This window comes from Cricetulus griseus, chromosome 3 (assembly GCF_003668045.3).
Source record: "Cricetulus griseus strain 17A/GY chromosome 3, alternate assembly CriGri-PICRH-1.0, whole genome shotgun sequence".
NCBI classification, from domain to species: Eukaryota; Metazoa; Chordata; class Mammalia; order Rodentia; family Cricetidae; genus Cricetulus; species Cricetulus griseus.
In genome coordinates this window covers 152,689,744-152,705,576 of record NC_048596.1, presented here as the reverse complement: position 1 = coordinate 152,705,576, position 15,833 = coordinate 152,689,744, and the positions used below count along the sequence as shown (strand labels likewise).

The 15,833-nt window shown below is 40.3% G+C and overlaps 1 protein-coding gene across 1 annotated transcript in view; it reads right to left on the bottom strand.

Annotated features, from left to right (window-relative positions):
• The window catches only part of Nr3c2 (nuclear receptor subfamily 3 group C member 2), a 321,919-nt gene extending 307,750 nt beyond the window's left edge, over nucleotides 1–14,169 (bottom strand). Inside the window, exon 1 of the mRNA XM_027410547.1 lies at nucleotides 12,413–14,169. Coding sequence (XP_027266348.1) covers nucleotides 12,413–14,169 — 1,757 coding nt within the window. The remainder of the gene's footprint in view (nucleotides 1–12,412) is intronic.
• Nucleotides 14,170–15,833: the final 1,664 nt, after the last annotated feature.

The window sequence follows — 15,833 nt, the reverse complement described above, 5'->3', positions numbered from 1 at the left end:
CTGAGCTATTATTCTGTTTATATGCTAATCCAGGGAAATATATCCCCAGGGGTAAAGTAGCACTATCTCAGGGGTAGTCAGCAACTGTCTAATCGGACTTGAGGTGCATGTATAGGAGGGTCTGGTACTGTAAACCTGGCCAAGAACCCAGGGTTGAAAAATCATAGACCCTAGAGGAGAACCATTACTACCGATTCCCTGAATCAATATAGCTCTCACTTGTACACTAAATATTTATCCTTTTCCCCTTGGGTAAATGTAGTTCCATTCACCAAACAAGTTTCCTTTTGCAGCAGATAAAGGCTACAATAGAGATTCACAACTGATCAAAATACAGAAAATGGGTGAGCAAGGGGGCACATCTGCAACACACTCTCCCCTAAGGCTCAGAGAACATTGCAGAAGAGGGGTTAGAAAGACCGTAGGAGCCAAGACCAGGACACCCACTGTAAGGGAGCATCGTTTGGACAAAAGGGTTGCTGCACCCATGAACTCTCAACCGTATGGTTGTGTTAACAAGAGCCACACATGAACACATTCATCACTATGTCAACACAAATGAGGGGGAAAAGGGTTTCACCTACTGTGGCTGAGAGAAGAAGAATCCGTTTTCTCTAGGGACAAATCCCCTGACAAGTTATCCAATACCAAGTGGTCAGTCCTAAACACATGTACAGAGGGACAACACTAAATGGACTTAGTATATTGAGTGTATTGTTTAATAATAATAATTACCAATGACATTATGAATTTGAGGGGGTTGGAGAGACAGGAGGAGCTAGAACAGAGAGAGGAAAGACTGGAAATATTGCAAATACAGTGTACTCATATAGGAATTTCTAAAATAAATAAATACAAGGAGAGGACACACGTTAGGGTTACTAAGGCTTGGGAATGAGGGAAGGGGTTGATAAAAGGGGGCCACAGAAGAGGACTTGGTACATTAGGCAACTGCTCTGTATTTTAGATGTTGATAAATAATTTAACACTCAGCAAAACATTCAGAATTCCATATCCAAAGAATAATTTTGCCATTTGATGTTTTTTTTTTTTTTTTTAGTAACCTTAAAATAAAGTTCAAGAGCATATGTTACCAATTAGCTTGGAACACGTCATTACCAACTACTTTTTTTGTATGTAATGTGAAAAACCAAAACCACATTCTTTATTATTTTGTGAACATCTCTAAAATGTGTTGATAGATGCTACATTTTTTTAGCTAAACTCAATAGAATTTGCAGCTCCATTTGATGATAATTTCGCAAACATATAATCATCACCAATATCTACCTAGTGATTCTATATGTATGCCTGCCCCAAATCTCTCCACTAAGGAGTTCAGCCCTTCATCTCCACATCAGCAAGGACATTGGAAATGGCTAGACTGGGTCCTATCTCTCCTGAGGCTTATATCCTAGTTATATTCCTAGTTAGAGGAAGTGATATAATGAGGCTCTTACCATAGCACGAAGGAACCTTGATCATCACTTTGAATAAAATGGCTGGGAGTGGGACACTGTGGCTGGGGACATGTGCTCTGATCCTTAGTGAATGCCCAGAAAGAGAAAAACCAAAAACTGGAGATAGAGGTATTTTAGCAAAGGGACCTGTAAACAAAGGGTGGGATTTAGACCCTTGGAGCCACAGAAAGTTCAGAGTAGGCAGGGGATGAGGAAGAAACAAATACTAAATCCAGTAGTTGGGGACTGAGAACTAAGCCCCTCAATTATTTTATTTTATGCTTCATTCAGTGAGAAGCCAGCAGAGGGCTTTGTCTTGGGCACACAATCTGATTTACATCTTTAAAACCTCCATCAGGCTGCCTAATTCTTCAGAATACTTGGCTTTCTTCTCTTTCAACTATTAGTTTCTCCATTTACCTTAGTTGGGTGGCATTAGGCTAATCATATATCCTGTCTCTGTTTTAGTATTTGTAAAATGGGTAATAGCAGCGTCCAATAGCTGCCAAAACAAATGGGTACCATCTAGAAGTTGAACATTCAATGACTGAGGCCCAGCATAGTCCACTTCCCAGCCTCACCTTCCTTAGACACTGCCCTGGTCATCTATTCTCCCTCCCACTTGTTTAATCTCAGCCAAGCCTACTGAACCTGTAAACCACACCCTGACTTTGCTCCTAAAGTTTCTTTGTACTATTATCTCTTCTCCCCATTCCTATCTTCTTTGTCATCCAAACAGATGTTTCTGAAGATATTAAAGTTTCTGGTCTGCTCATGCATCCCATATTTCTCCTCTTTATTGCTCATCATTTGACCAGCCATGACCTCACTCCTGATTCCACCACTATGGCATTCTTCCTCAAAATTCACTAGCACTCCTGTCACCAGCTCATATTCCCAGACCTGTAGACCCTATTGGTAGACTATAGTGCAATATCTCCTCTTGAAAGTGAGGGGCAATTCATCAGAGTGGCACAGGACAGGATTTTACCACAGCTTATAACTGACTACTGGGTATAGTCATGGAAAACACATTTAATTTCTCTGACCATTAACTTTGGGGTCTAAGACAACAATGGTTGGAATTTATAACCGTAAAAGTCCTCTTACTTTATCAATTCCAAGGTTTACACTAATTCTTAGCTTTGGCATCCATGGTATCAGCTCTGTTTATTTTTCTAAATAATTTCCGTCTCATTTATTAGGCTATGTTGCTCGTGTTAGAGGTCCATTTCTCCAAGCTCTTAGTTAAATGCATACATCATGACCTTCTCAACAGATACTTCTATAAAGAGGCCTTCACACTGCCTGTTCAACATTGCTGCCTATACAGGCAGTCTGCAATCAGAGGGGACACTGGTATTTAAAAGCTCAGTTAACCAAGTTGGGCACTCCCTCAAGAGATGGTAATTCCAGAACTAGAATAGGAAAGTACAGATGGATTGAGAGCAAGAAAACAAGTGCTCAAAGGTAGGGAGAAACCCTGGTCACAGGTACAGCTGACCACGCCCACTTGGGGGTGGTCAGAGTTATGTAACAAGGGTTTAAGAAGGAGAGAGAGACACACATGCAGCTCTCTTTCACCCGGCTAGCTCAGACGATAAGGCATTAGACTTTTAATCTCAGGGTTGTGGGTTCATTCCCCACGTTGGGCACCATTTGTAACAATAACCCTTTCTGCCAACCACCTGAGTTCCACAGCCACGTTGGGGCCCCCCAAATAACACACAGAATTTTATATTAGTTACAATGCTGTTGGCCAATGACTAGGATTTCTTATTTGTTAGCTCTGTCTTAAGTATCAATCAAAACCATTAATCTATATTTTTTATAAAGACTTATTGACAATGCCAGCGGCATGCATCCTCTCTTCCCTGGGATCACATGGCGACTGTCTTTTTACTATATTTCCCAGAATCCTCCTCGGCTCCTAGCCCCACCTATCTTGCTTCCCTATTGGCCAAAAGTGCTTTATTTATCAACCAATAAGACAAACTCAAAGGATAGTGGAATCATGACAGAGGGACACAGAAACCAGCTCTAATGGGCTCCCCTCATTTTATCAGGGCCAGTCTATACTATCAAGCAGGCTAGAATCCATGACATAAAGTAAGAAACAATGATGTAAATATACAAAGAAATGAGTAAGCAAAATTTGATGAAGAATGGGATGTTTTGATATCTTCAAAGGTCTTTCCTAAAAAAGACCTAGTTTTTAAAGGATAGGAGCCACTTCACCAGGGAAAACCTGGAAGACAGAACTTAAGTTGAGAGTCCTCAGTGAATATTAGAAATCGGAACCATATGCACTCGACAAATGCAATGGGAAGGGTGTGGAATTGCTTCTGCATCCCCTGGATCTAACCACAATGCTACTGCTGAAGAAAACACTCCAGGACTCTGGGATGGGCAGGAATTCTTTGTGGGAAATACTGAAACAAAGCAAAACTAAACAAACAACTTAAAAATGCTTTCACTTAGCAAAGGTTCATCGAAGTGAAGAAACAGCACACAGAATGTGAGGGAAATTTTGCTAATGACATTTCTGACAAGGGTTAATATCCAGAACATATAAAGAAGTCTAAAACTTTTAAAAGTGAGCAATAAAATGATGTAATTACATTCTCAAAAGAAAGAAAAAAAAAAAGAAAAAGAACCCTAATCAATAGATTCAAAAAAGATTTCTCAAAGAAGGACATCAAGTGGCTAAGTGGTGAAGAGGTATATGAAAAAATATTAAACACTAGAAAAGTACACACCAAAATCATCATGTAAGGATAACAATTATCAAAACTATTGGCAAAGTAGGAAAGAAGACCCTTGAATACTATAGTCATCACACAAAGAACTATTAGGTTTAAAAACAAACAAACAACAGCTGCCATAGGATCCAGTAATGCCAATCCTGGATATATTGTGTGTGTGTTTAATAAAACCAGTTTGTTGAAGATACATATGCACTCCCGTGTTCCCATGTTCATTTTAACCCTGTTCATGACAGACAAGAAAAGGAGATTGCTTATATCAACTCAATAGAAGCATGATAAAGAAAATATAAAATGTTTACATGATGCAAAAATGAATACTGTCATTCATTGGGACAACATAGATGAAGATCATTATATTAAGTGAAATAAGCCAGGCTCAGAAAGGCCACTGTCAAATCAGCTGGCTCTGGTGTGGAACTTAAGAGCTGTTGTCACAGAGGTTGAGGATAGACTGCTGGTTACCAGAGGCTGGAAAATTCGGGTGAAGTGAGGGTGTTCAGGAAGCTCTACCTGGAAGATCCATATCTGAGAAAAAGTTCCTGTGTGCCAATGCATAGTAAGCACACAGTGTGCCTGGTTACCCATAATGGCAGTGTACTGCACATATTAGAAAGCTAGGAGGAAGAAAGAAATTTAGATGCTTTGCCATAGTGAGTGATATTCAAGTACATAGACATAGTTTACTCTAATTACTCAGCAGACATGATTCAAATCATATGCCTACAAAATTAATAAGGTCATTTTTTTTTTGGTTTTTTGAGACAGGGTTTCTCTGTGTAGCTTTGGAGCCTATCCTGGCACTCGCTCTGGAGCCAAGCTGGCCTCAGACTCACAGAGATCTGCCTGCCTCTGCCTCCCAAGTGCTGGGATTAAAGGCGTGTGCCAACACCCAACTAATAAGGTCAATTTTTAAAAGGTCATATAACCTAGAGAAGACTGAGGAACTATCCCAGTCCCAAAGAGGAAAAGAGATATGACCAGTTAGCATAGCACTACATTGTGATCTGGGATCTTTTCCTGAAAGAGTCAATATTGGGACAATTGGCAAAAGCATAGTAAGGTCTGCTGACAGATGCTAATAATTTATCAAGAACCATTTTTTTTGTTTGTTTTTATGGTAGTTCTGCAATAGTACAGAAAAAAGTTCTTATTTTCAGGCATTCTTTATGGTGGACTTGCTTGTATAAATTTTTTCTATAATTCTGAAATAAAACTTGTATATGGAATTTAGTTTTGGAGCTTGGAAGGCATGAGTCAGTAAAATGTGTTCTGTGCAAACATTAGGAACTGAGTCTGACCCACAGAATTCAGGCAAAAAAAAATCAAAATAACAAAGCTAGGCATTGTCACACTGGTTTCTCATCTCAGAACCTGGGAGATAGAGAGGGTGGATTCCTGGGGCTTGTTGTCTTGTATGTCTATCCTAATATGTGAGTCTTCAGGCACTGCAAGACTGTCTCTAAAAACAAGGTGGATGGGCTCAGGGAATGACATACTTGGTTGACCTCTGGCATCTACATGGGTGCACACAGACATGTATGACACTGTCCTCATATTGAAACATTCCATCTTGCAGGGAAGCTGCATAAGCAGGAAGCTAAACAACTCAAAATACTTTCAGGAAGTTCCTGAAACTGACCAGATTTACTAGTCCCTGCCCCCATGCCAGAGTGAGCAATAAAAGCCAAGAGTCTCCTTCACAATGAAGGAAGCTGATCTGCAAAGACTCTGAGACCATATCAGCTTCTTGGAAGAAGCAGAAACAGCTAAGGTGCCTAGAAGAGGTTTAGACAGACTAAGGTGCTTGGAAAGGATGCTCTCCAATCTGTTGAGCTGCCTGCAGACTGTGTAATGTGCTTCAGGTTCCCATATTTGTGAGCTGTCTCACTGATCCCAGGTGGAGTTGTGTGATGCAGCTGTTTTGGGATCATCTCTGCCCCTGTAAGGAGCCCCAGTTAAACTCATGGTTTACTGTTGTAGGATAATCTTTTGGTACACTGTGCAGATGTATCTTTGCCAAGGCACATTCTGATTGGTTTAATAAAGATGTGAATGGCCAATAGATAGGCAGGAGAGGATAGGAGGTATAAAGAGGAAGAGGAGATGGATCTACGTGTGCAGGGATGACAGCAAGATGTGGACCAAGTTGGACATACAGAATGAAAGAGATGTTTAAAAAAAAAGCCATGTGGCCAAACATAGATTAATGGAAGCAGGTTAACCTAAGTTATAAAAGCTAGTTGGGGACAAGCCTAAGTGAAAGGACACACTTTCATAATTAATAAGAAGTCTCTGTGTGATTATTTGTAGACTGATGGTCCCAAAAGGAAAGTCCAACTGCAGTTCAGCAAGCACAGGTGGTACCTGCACTTTGGTCTGTCATAGGATTTCTTTTTTGTGAATAGATGTGTGTGTTGCATCTCTCCAGAAAAGATTTTGCCACACACAACACATGCATACACCCAAGATGGTTTCCTACATTAATGGTTTCTGTAATATTTCAAATCTGCTCTCTCCTTTCCTTTGCTCAGCAAGACAAGCTCCTGCTCTTCCACACAGTTGCGATTGTGTCTTTACAGGTGCTTCATGCTCCTGCCCAACTAAGGTACCCTTGTACAATGCAGTTCCCCATATTCCCTGTTCCTGCCTCAGCATTTAGAACACTTCTCCTTACCTACCACATTAGGCAGCAATTTCTTAGTCTGGCTTTCGAATACAACCCCATTCTGGTTCCAAATAACCTGTGTCTGGCTGCTTCTCCCCACCCGCCCATCCTCACCAGCAACACAGTTGGTTTTCTGTTCAGTTCAGCTCCAGAACTCCCTGTACCAGGTAATATTCACCTCTTACAAATTCTTTAAGACTAGGTGAAAAATACTTACTGTGACCAGCTCCCTTAACTCTCCATTTTCCAAGGTTAGTTCACACCATCTCCCCTGTCAGAACACCCAGTCAGCTCTTCCCTTACAAACTATATTCCATTCCACATCATACTGCATTTCTTAGAGATGTGTCTCAATAACAACTAACACATGATGTGAAGCCACACACCACAGACCACTCGGCCATGACCATCCTTATCAGTGATCAGTGAAATCATGGCGCAAATTACAAATCCAGACAGTGGTTATTTCACACACACTCCCTGAAATGTGGACTTTTTAATAGTTCCAATTATTATCTGTTTAGCCTATATCCTTCCTTGAGTACAATTTTCTTTTTCTACTACAATATACATAATGCCTAACTCTTTTCAACATAGAAACCTGGGCTTTGGCCATACCATTAATAATCTTACATCTAGAGGCTTCTAGAACATCAGTTAAGTAATGGATATCTATTTGTAATTAAGTGTTACCTTGACAAAGAACAAAATAAAATTCTTAAACCTCAAGTGAAGCCTACATTTCATAAATTTCAAACCAGAAACTCTAAAGTTTATAATATAGGTGCACCTCTTGAGAACACTGTCCAACTGAGAACACTTTTAGTTTTCCTTGGTTTTCATTAATAACTTTTGGATACAATCATCCAAGTTAATATGTTTATTTAAGCACAATCTAGAAGCCCAACTTTTTTCTGTATTTGAGTTTAGTAAATAAAAGAAAAATGATAAATTACTTAGTAGCAGGATTAAATTTTTATTGCTGAACAAGCAATAGGAAACTGAAAGCCAGAAAGGTTCTGGAGGCAAAATATAATGGCAACAAAGCATTGAAGGAAGTTGAGTGCTACTCTGAAATTGTGGTAGCGACATAACATCTGCTATCACTTTGTCACGCAAGGACAGGAAGGATTGGGCACACCCTTTCAATAAGCAAAAGGCATGGGATCTATAAATGATAAATCTCTATGTTCTGGCTCCAGCAAATTGCAGGGATGAAAACTACCTCAAGGTAGTTTAATTGTTTAATTTATCTAACTGTAACTATGGAGTTCAGTTCAATATTCATATTTAAGTTATGAAGCACTTAATAAGGCATTTTAGGGGATAACAGGTGGATGTGCTGGAATTTAAACCTGAGACTTTTCTGATGTGAGAAGTAAGACTTAACAGAAATACATTGCCACAGTGGTTTGTACATTGCAAAGCTCTTGGGTTTTTTGTTGTTGTTTTTTGGGGGTTTCCCAGTAAAATGAAAACCAGTTTCTCCCAAAATAACATAAGTTAATGAAAGTAAGTGGGCTTTCAGGAGAAGCAAGTCTCATTTTAAAGTCATTTCAAAACCATTACTTAAAAGACTAGCCTAGAGAAATTATAGATACATCAGCCATTTTGACGCCAAAACATTATGTGGCAAGTAAACAAAAGAACAGTGCACATTTTTATCCCAAACGTCCCAGGCAGAGCTGTTTGGCTTTTCTATAGTCGACATCAACATCACACAACACACAGAGATACCTCCACTAAATCCACTATGTTTCTGTAGTGTGCAGCCTGTAAAGCTATTTACATCTCCACAGCTTATCTGGAAAGTTTACTGATAGGGAAGACTTTGTCACAAACTTCTTGAATTCTGAAATTTGTGTCACCAGGGAAAGAGAATTTTAAAATAAGTCAAGGATAATTGAAAACTAAAGACAATTACTTGTGATTTACTAAATTTTTGTCTTCTGTCTGAAAAAAATTACAAATTATGGTTAGTGCATAACTGCTTGTGCTGAAACCTGCCAGTCTATGCCCTTTGAAACAGTGGACTTTATATTCAAAACTCTAAGTCAATGTTAGCATTGCATTATGGGACTATCACAGTGACTATGGTTATCGCCATAAACAGCCAGTGTTATGTTAGCAGAAGGCCTGCTTGTGCCAGGAATAATGCAAATAGAAAGAACAAGAATTCATAGCAGGTGTCAGACTTTATAAAAGGAAATATTGGGCTAAAAAAAAAAAGGATGAAAAATGCCTCAACCTTTGAATGAGAGGTCACTCCAACCTCTCATTTTCACTCAGATAGATATGAATTGCTAGAGAGATGTGTGTGTGTGTGTGTGTGTGTGTGTGTGTGTGTGTGTAACACGATTATTTGAGATCAGGTTAACAGTTGTTTTAAGGGACACTCTTTTGATCCTCCAAAGGGAGTCTCAGTCATATTACTGGGCAGACTTCAAAGAGAATCAAGTTTTACTCCCTCACTCTAGAAAGAAGAAACTGAGGCACTGAGAGGCTGTGACTCACACGAGGTCACAGTTCTGTTTGCACTAAGGCTGACAGAGAAACTCTAACCCACATGACACAACTAGGTCCAGTGTCCACCCTAAGGCTTTACATTTAGCTTTGTCATAATTTACTTTACAACTTGGAACTCAGCCCCTTCCCTGGGGATGATTAACAGAGGAGACTTTCGTCACTGCTCCCACAGAATGCCCACACAGCGAAGTAAAGACAACACGTATATCACGGCCATTACTCTTTTCGCCTAAACAATAGTCTAGGTGACAGTCATTTCTCTTACTTGAATAAGGTGCTCTTTCCAAACTGCTCAGTAGGCTAATACAAATCATATCCCCTTTCTCTATCCACTCCCAAATTGTGTGAACCACAGGACAGACCAGCAATGACCAACTTCTATGCTGGAAGCACCTTTCTTCTGAACAAGGATCCAGGTTAGCTAGGGAGCCTGCTGGAGCTGCCTGCACCCCAGCATCCAGGAAGCTGAAGAAGGAGTGTTTAAGGCTAGCTCAGGTAGTACACGTGTCACAAAACCAAAAAGTATCAAAGGTCCAAAAAATAATTTAAAAACCCTGTGTTTATGTGTTCAGAACAAAATTCAGTTATAAGCAGAAGCTGCCATTTAACTCCTTTGAAAACAAATAATTACATATTAATATAAACACAAGTTTATGAAAAATAACTATTTCTCCAATTGAAAAACTTTGGTGAAGAATTGGTCATTTTTTTTTTCTGGCAAGTCTATTGTCTTCTCTAATATAAGACCCAGATTCTCATACGAGCTCTGCATTCAACATATACTAATGTAGTTTGTTCCACGCATGTGGGAAAAAAGGTAGCCTCACATAGATTTCCTAGGGATGGGAAGAATGCTATCAAGTCTGCTCAGATCATTTCAGGCATGATTCTTGGGGACCATAGTGAAAATTGACAGTGAGTACATCTAGAAATGGCGATGAGTTAGCAGTTATAAGGTGGAATCTGAACAAATCCCAAGCTTCTCAGACATCACTGCATTCAAGCAAATCCGTTGGTCCATCTTCTACTCTTCGAAGAGCTTTCACCTACTCCTGACTTATGACTTCATGAACCCCCTTGAGCAGGTCTCAGAACCCCCGCCCCCAGATCACAGTTTGAAATCTTTAAGATAGGTTTTACCCAGAGAGGGGATGTTACTGAGACCAACAGCGTCCCACATGGCCTCGATCTGCCACAGTCATCACTGCTTTATTTACCCAAAATTCTGTGAAAGGGGATATTATGATCATAAGTGAAAAAGGTGGGAAAAATAAATTTGGTCTAAGAAGAACAATTTTGTCTATAAAATCAATTTTGTCTAAGAAAGAGGCCAATGATAAAACATGGATGAGACTGTTGTGCTGTGTATAGGAAAATCTAGAAATCAGCCTATGTACCTTCTAGTCCTTGAGTCTGTGTTCTTGAAATGGGCAAAAGAAATTGGCTTAGACTACAGTTACCAGAGAAAGCTGTAAAGGCTAACCAACCTATGGGATGCCAAGCAACACTAAAATTTTCAAAATGAGATGTGGAAAGCTTAATCTTAGTTGACACAAAACCGACAACTGCACAGGCAGAAAGAATCCCTGTTACTGTATTAATAGGAGGAGGCAAACACTCTCAATGCCCGAAGACACAGGCTGGTGGCTCATACCCGTGACATGCCTAAGGATATGGGTGGCTAGTTAGTCAGGAGGGGACTGAGACACAGCACTGGAATATGGCATGCAGTGCTATGAAGAACTATTAACAATGTATTCTTTATGGAACATTTGCTTCTATAAAAGCAAAAAGAGAAAGGTTTGATCCAGTGATAAGGAAAAGGAGTTTCAAACCAAAAGTTTTTGCTTTGTATTTGAAAAAGACAGAAAAAAAAATAATAAAAGATATTAGGCTAAAGGTATGCCCTATATTCAGTTAATAGAATGAATGTATTTTCTTCAAAATAAAGATTTAAGGAAATGAAGGGAAGTACCCACATGTTCCTAGATGCCAAGGGAATAAGGTGTAGCTAGAAAAGTTATACTTTATATATTCCACAAAAGGTTTACTTATCATATCCATGTAATAAAACCAGAATTGAAGCAAAGTCCAATGAAGTACTCATTGCATAAATAAGAGCCACCCTTTACCCTCATGTCTAAAACCTCTTCCTTGTTTCTCTAAACATACATAACACTCTCTGCAACAAGGAAAGCCAAGGCACACTTTACAGTAAATGAAATATATCTTCTTGTAGATCTCATAAGCTATAAATATACCAATTCAAAACTATAGTGACACATACGTCTAATATAAGAAAGATTGTCCACTTTTAGATGGCTGAGCCTGGAAATGTCTTCACAGTTAAGGGAATAATTTATTTGGACAGGAAACTACAGCTTTCATTTAATTAACCTGCTTCTCTCATTCCCCCGCCCCCCAAAAAAACGAAGCCTTCCTAGAAAACAGTGAGAGAGGAGGAAGCTTGTAAGCAACAGATTTGGGGTTTTATTTTATTCACACAACTATTGGAGTAATTAATAAAGATTTTTAACATAAAAAGGAAACTAGGATCATGAGAATAAGTAATTTAATAGTCTCAGTGAATCTGCAAACAACATAGGGGAAGGAAGGAGTCCTCATCTGCTTAAGGAAATGTAGTAACTGGTACTAGAAAATAAACCTTTTCCAGAAACTAAAACAGACAACGCAAGAGGCACCTAGACATGTTTCTTCAAAGTCAACACAAACATTTTATAAGAGATCTTTAGAATTTTTTTGTTCCTGTCTTCAAAAAATAATGCTATATCGACATTCCAAAGAGAATAAAATAACCATCTTAAAAGTAAAACTCAATCTCTTGAATGTAAAAATAAAGACGGGATGTTAACAATTTACAAAGCCAGGGTTGTCAAAAAAAAAAGAAAGAAAGAAAGAAAAGAAAGGGGGAAAAGAAAAGGAAAAAGGAAGGGAGGAGAGGAGAGAAAGGATTACAAAATAAATCAACTTACTTTGACACATTTTCTGGAATGTACTCTAGGACCGGATATCCATCACTTCTTCTAGATGACAGGTCACCGTGTGGTTTCCATGACTCCACTAATGTATTGACGGGTGGAAAGGAACTCAAGTGTTGGAAAGATTGGTCTCTAGGTGACCGTGATAAAGATATTGTACCTTGAGCACCAATCCGGTAGTGAAAGGACTGTCCACCCGAATTCACACCAACGATGGCAGATGATGGGATGCTGGCCTCAGGGAAATAGCTCCCATCATCTGGCTCTTGTTTAATCCCCATTGGGAATGCACTACCCTCACAGCTACCATCAAAACCGGGCACAGGTGGTCCTAAAATTCCTGATAGGGAATAATAGTCTTTATCATCCATAAAAGAAAAATACGAGCCATCCATGAATGGAAATGGGTTGACCGTGGGGTTCCCTTTAAAAGAGGCGCCTGAACACGAGTGCTTTGTTGATTCTTGCTTTATTGGTACAGAGAATGGAGAGCTGGGGTTGATTTTGCTGTTTCCTCCCAGGCAGGAGCTGCTGAAAGCCCCATCTGGTTCTGGTTTTATGTACTGGACAATGTTGAGCTGGCCAGTCACACCATTGGAGATGGCCTTCTCGACTTCCTCTGTCTTGGGGAAAGGAACATCATGAGCACCTTTCTCATGGGTGTCCGGACTGGGAACCACATCCCGGATGGCACCGGCTCCAGCCACAGCGCCTGAAGTAGCATAGCTGAAGGCATTGCTGATGGGGCTGCAGATGGACCCCACAGTGCTGGCTGTCGGGCTGGAGAGTGTGGATCTATTGTTGGTGTTGGAAGGGCTGGAAACGGAGCACCTTGAGTTGTTCAGATTTGCCGGGCTGGACACAGAGGAGCGCAGAGTGACATTATTAGGACTTGAGACCGGAGATTTTACACTGCAGTGACTTGGGGGGCTGGAAATCGGGGATTTCATGCTGCTTAAGGGACTTGAAAGAGGGGAGCCCACATTGCTAGCGTGGGCGGGGCTGTGTGACCTCGAGCCTCGGTTTTCAACATTGGGGGAGCATGTCAGGGGGGTTCCTTGAGTGATGGGGCTGTGAACTGGGAAACTGGCAAAGCTGGCTGTGGAGGAGGACATGGAGTTGATGCCCGCAGGGCTGCATACCGAAGAAGGCATATTCAACGGGCTGCAAACAGAGGGGCTCTTCTCATGACAGATGATTGGGCTCTTAACAATGGCACGCATGACCCCACCATTCATGGAGCCTCCAGAGTCGGGCATGAATGACCTCAGAGGCCTGCTCATACCACTTAATGTGGAGGGCCGGTGGCCATTCTCTTTGTAAAACTTCACCAGTTGCTCCATGTTTTGATAAATCTTTGCTGGGCTCATGCTTCCTTGTTGGTTCTGCTGATCGTAGGAGTAGTCGGAATCTCTCACAGAATCCATGTATAAGCCCATGGACTCAGCCACAGTGGCTGAAAGTTCCTTGGATTCCAGCTCGGTTTTAATATCAGATGGTAAAATCCCAGACCGACTATTGTCTTGCTGAAGGCAAGGAAGTAGTTGGTGTTTTTCTTTGCTGCTTCCTTGAGTACTGTTGTTTGGAATAGCACCGGAAACACAGGTGACGTTGACAATCTCCATGTAGTTGTTCTCATCCGTCCTGTCTGCAGGTCCAACAGAAGAGCTCTCTGCCGCCTGAGAAGCTTGACCCCAGTGTCCTTCCATCTCTAGACCTTCAGGGAGACTGTGGTAGCCTTTGGTTTCCATAGCTAACAAACAAGATTTATATTAACATGTTAGAGTCAGTAATACTAGTATGCTGAGGCATTCTAAAATTGCATTTATTGAGCTACAATATATATTCTATTTGATATAAACAATATTTCTAGTTGCATTATAATTAATCTTCTTGGGTGATGACACAATATATCACACACACAGAATATTGACTATAACTTGTTCAGAAGCCAGAAGAACCAAACACAAATTTGCATCTCACTAAAACTCACTGTAGTACAGCCTTCACAGTTTGTAAGAAACATTTATAGATGTTAACTCACTTGAATATTAAATAATAATCAATATAATCCTAGGGATTGAAGAGGTAGAAAATGAGGACCAAATGAGGTGGGTGATTGGACAAAGCCAAAACAAAAGCATGGTAACAAATATCACATTTAAAACTAACCTGGGCAACCTTTCCTTGGGATCCACTTCTATGCAGGAGCGTGGCTGGTCTCCTTGCAGTTAAGCTCACTCCCATAATAAAGCTCCTTTATACACTAAAACAAAACAAACAACTAACTTGATGACTCCAAAGTTTTTGAAAGCTGCCTTCCATATGATCAAATACATAGTCTTATTATAAATGATTATAAGTGGAAATGCAATTAAAGTTACTGTTTCTAAATATGTGCTTACCAAATGAGTAGTCATAGGAAAAAAATCATTCATGAATTGTTTCTAAAACAATAAGGCTTTCTTAAGCTAAATTGTGGTGAAGACAGTTTAGTGTCAATTCTGAAGAGCACAGCATTGACTTGGAGCACAGATCAGGGTGGTTGCCAGACATGTCGGCAGCAGCAAGGACTCTTGCTTTTACTTCAATAACAACCACCCTGGCCTAGCAACACCTCTCTTAAGTCTTCCAACAGCTGAACAGTGGAGGAAGCTTACAAAGGGCCCTGATCATGTTAGCATCTATTCAATGATATTTCCCAAGAACTTGTTACATCCTGGGCCTAACAACAGTCCTGAATCTCCAGTAACAAAAAACTGGCCTAGTTTCCATTCTAGAGGAGCCCAGAAGTGTGTTTTTAATATACATTCATTTCCATCTGCCCTAATCAATTAGTTCATGAGCAGATTACAATAGGCTATATGTTCATAATTATTAGAAGCTATTTAATTCGGCACACTATTACAAGCCTTTCTGATATATAACTGAACCTTATGGACTAACCTATACACAAAAAGCAAAAATCCACTTATAAACACTACAATTCAGAGACTGAGTTCGGGCCACACAGCTATGTGGAAAAGCTGGAATTTGATCTCAGGTCTCTCTGTTTACCAATGTTTCCCAACCTGGGTCTTAAGGACACCTTTGGGCGGATCACTTCTTGTTGTGGGGCCTGCCCTGTGCCCTGGAATATGTTAAGCAGGTCTCTGTCTCCTAGCCACTCGAGGCTGAGAATACCACCTTCTCTAGCTGTGACAACAAAAAAGTCTGCAGATTACCAAATGCCCTAGGAAGCAAAGTCATCTCTGGACAACCGTGCTAAAGAAGCAGACCACTGTGAAGACAGACCTGACATAGAATTAATTCAGTCCTATCTGTACATCTTAGTTAAAACTCATGCCTGCATACATGTATGTCCTGCCAAGTCTGCAGTTCTTCATATATAAAGCCTACTACGGCAGTGCTTACA